This window comes from Branchiostoma belcheri, unplaced genomic scaffold (genome assembly GCF_001625305.1).
Source record: "Branchiostoma belcheri isolate BF01 breed outbred unplaced genomic scaffold, Haploidv18h27 scaffold18, whole genome shotgun sequence".
Classification (NCBI taxonomy): Eukaryota; Metazoa; Chordata; class Leptocardii; order Amphioxiformes; family Branchiostomatidae; genus Branchiostoma; species Branchiostoma belcheri.
The window spans coordinates 1562815-1565330 of record NW_017803268.1 but is presented as its reverse complement, the minus strand read 5'-3'; the positions used below and the strand labels follow the sequence as shown (position 1 = coordinate 1565330).

The 2516-nt window shown below is 42.5% G+C and overlaps 1 protein-coding gene across 1 annotated transcript in view; it reads left to right on the top strand.

The window, feature by feature from the left end:
- LOC109467486 (43 kDa receptor-associated protein of the synapse-like) overlaps nucleotides 1–2516 on the top strand; it is a 13676-nt gene that overhangs the window by 5573 nt on the left and 5587 nt on the right. The window contains exons 2-4 of the mRNA XM_019765500.1: nucleotides 843–941; nucleotides 1615–1737; nucleotides 2255–2308. Coding sequence (XP_019621059.1) covers nucleotides 843–941; nucleotides 1615–1737; nucleotides 2255–2308 — 276 coding nt within the window. The remainder of the gene's footprint in view (nucleotides 1–842; nucleotides 942–1614; nucleotides 1738–2254; nucleotides 2309–2516) is intronic.

Genomic DNA, 2516 nt, shown 5'->3' with positions numbered 1-2516 from the left:
CCCCCCCCCCTGCCTCGATCATACACGGCCCCGTCTAATTGTAGGCATTACCGTAAACAAACATACACATGGAGGTACATGTATGTGTCTGATCAAAGCGGAGTGATTTTCTAGGTCCCTGAAAGGATCCATCTGGTTGGTTAATGGTCGGTCTGGTAGCGCTGTGTTAGCCAATCGGATGGGACAGTTTGAAGATGGAAAATTTTCTTCTAGGCCCTAAAAGGATCCATCTGGTTGGCTACGTATACCTTGCAGTTTAGTGTTTGACAATCGAAAGGAACAGTTTGAAGATGGCAAATTCGAATAACTTTGAACAAGACTTGAAAGTTAGGTCCAACACAAAGAAGTCATCTCACCTAGAGCTTTCGACCAGTCACTCTGGTCTTCCTCAGTAGACTGACCCAGTGAGGCTTGTCACATGGCTTCTTTGAAGTGTGACGTCAATGGTATCTGGTAGACGATGTCGGCCCCCGTCGCGGTTGAGTGAAGGGTGATGGGCCCTATAAATATAAATAGCCTCTTTCACCCCTCTCAGGAAATCTTGTTCAGTGTCCAATATTCTTACAGTGTGTAAAGTGTCTCTTGCAATATACGATTCATAATACAAATACATAGCCTCTACCAGGTTTCAGAAGCGGCTGGAATTGGTCAAATAAACAGATAACATACCATGAGTATATTTGGCCAATTTCTACTCTTTCCAGCCGCTTCCGAAGCCTGGTGGGAGAGCCTACAATTCAATGTTTTTAATGTTTATATTCTATGCAATCTCAAAACTCTCTCTCTGCATATTGAAGGTTTTTGAGACCTGTCAGAGTCATCTTTTCCCATCTCGTTCCCAGGATGCCATGAAGATAGCCCTTCACCAAGGCGACCGGCCGTCTCAGGCAGAGTGTCTCAGGTGTTTTGCGGACATTCACAGAAACAGGGGCGACATCGAGGTACTTCAAACTTTCTCTAGCCTGGATGCCAGACTGTTTTCAGGTCCCGTGGTAAATCTTAACAAATTACAGAGCTAGCAAGGTGCTAAATCCATCTTGCAGGCTGTGGTAAAAGTTCCTGGAGCCGAGGAACGTGCCTGTGTAGGCCCTGATAACAGTCTGGCACCCAGGCTAACATTTTAATCTCTTCTACGCTTTGCGAAAGAAAAGCGAATCGTTGAGTAAATTTTTTTAGGAGATATGTTGGCAGTGAAGCCAAAGAGCTGACCTGTGTAGGCCCTGGAAACAGTATGATATTCTACCTATTCAACTTTCTCATATTTTCTCGGCTTGGCTAAGCAAGAAGTGCCGCGAATGTGTAATTCTCACAACAACAACAACAACAATAACAACAATTAAATAATAGCCTCTGCCAGGCTTCGGGAGACGGCTAGAAAGAGTAGAAATCGGTCAAATAGAGAGATAACATGTCGAGAGAGTTGGTCCGCTCGAGAGTACATTTTGCCGCACCCGAACGTACTCTCTAGCGGACCAACTCCCTCGGCATGTTACTGTATCTCTCTATTTGACCGATTTCTACTTTTTCCAGCCGTCTCCCGAAGCCTGGTAGAGGCTAATTGAACAACTCTACATTGTATGGGCGTCAAAGCAAATGTTCTACCCATGTTTCTAGCGAGCCTATCCCAGATATGAAGCCTCCCTGAACATCATGGTAGAGACTGGGGACCGTTATGGACAAGTGCAAGTGCTGTCGGGAATGGCCAAAGTACTGGTCATGAACAAGCAGTTTGAAAAGGTAGGAAACTTCTGTACCCACGACATTAACTGACATTTCAAGTTGATAAAAATCGCCAATTTAATGTTATAATACATACAAGTATAGTTCGGTTGATGGTACATAGTTCTGGAAATGTATGAGTTGATAGTTTAATAAACAGGCATAGTTTTTAAAGGAAAACTTACGTAAAATTGGTCGAACCTCCAGTGGAAAACCGCCATATTGCCGCCCTGACCCCTGACCTAGGTCAGAGGTTAGCATTGAAAAATGATTTAATTACCCAGATTTGTCGTAAAATGTCAGTTACAGTGTAATGTCAGGTCAGAGGTCAGCATTGAAAAAAGGATTTAATTAGACAGATTTGTCGAAAAATGTCAGTTACAGTGTAATGTCAGATAGATGTCTACGATGACCAGTTTCCTCGGAAAAATCTTCATTTGTGCCAATATTTCAGCTGTTTCCGACGATTTAGATGTACTTCTGTAGCTAACCGATACTGTCAAGTTTAATCTAACAGCATGACACTTACCTACAGGGGATGGAGATGAACAAGAAAGCTTTGGAACTCGCTCTGGCCATAGGTAACAAGGTGAGACAACCAAGTACATTTTTAATACTGTAATCTTCAACGTCTTTTCTCTTGCACTTATATATAATTCTGTACCAACCTGGCTCATCTCCAAGCAGATGTTGTGAGGTTTACGTTTTTAACTTTTCCACATTAGAAGTGCAAGAGTAATAAGATATTAATAAATCAGGAAAAAATAATAATTTGAAGATATCTCACTGCCTCTTTC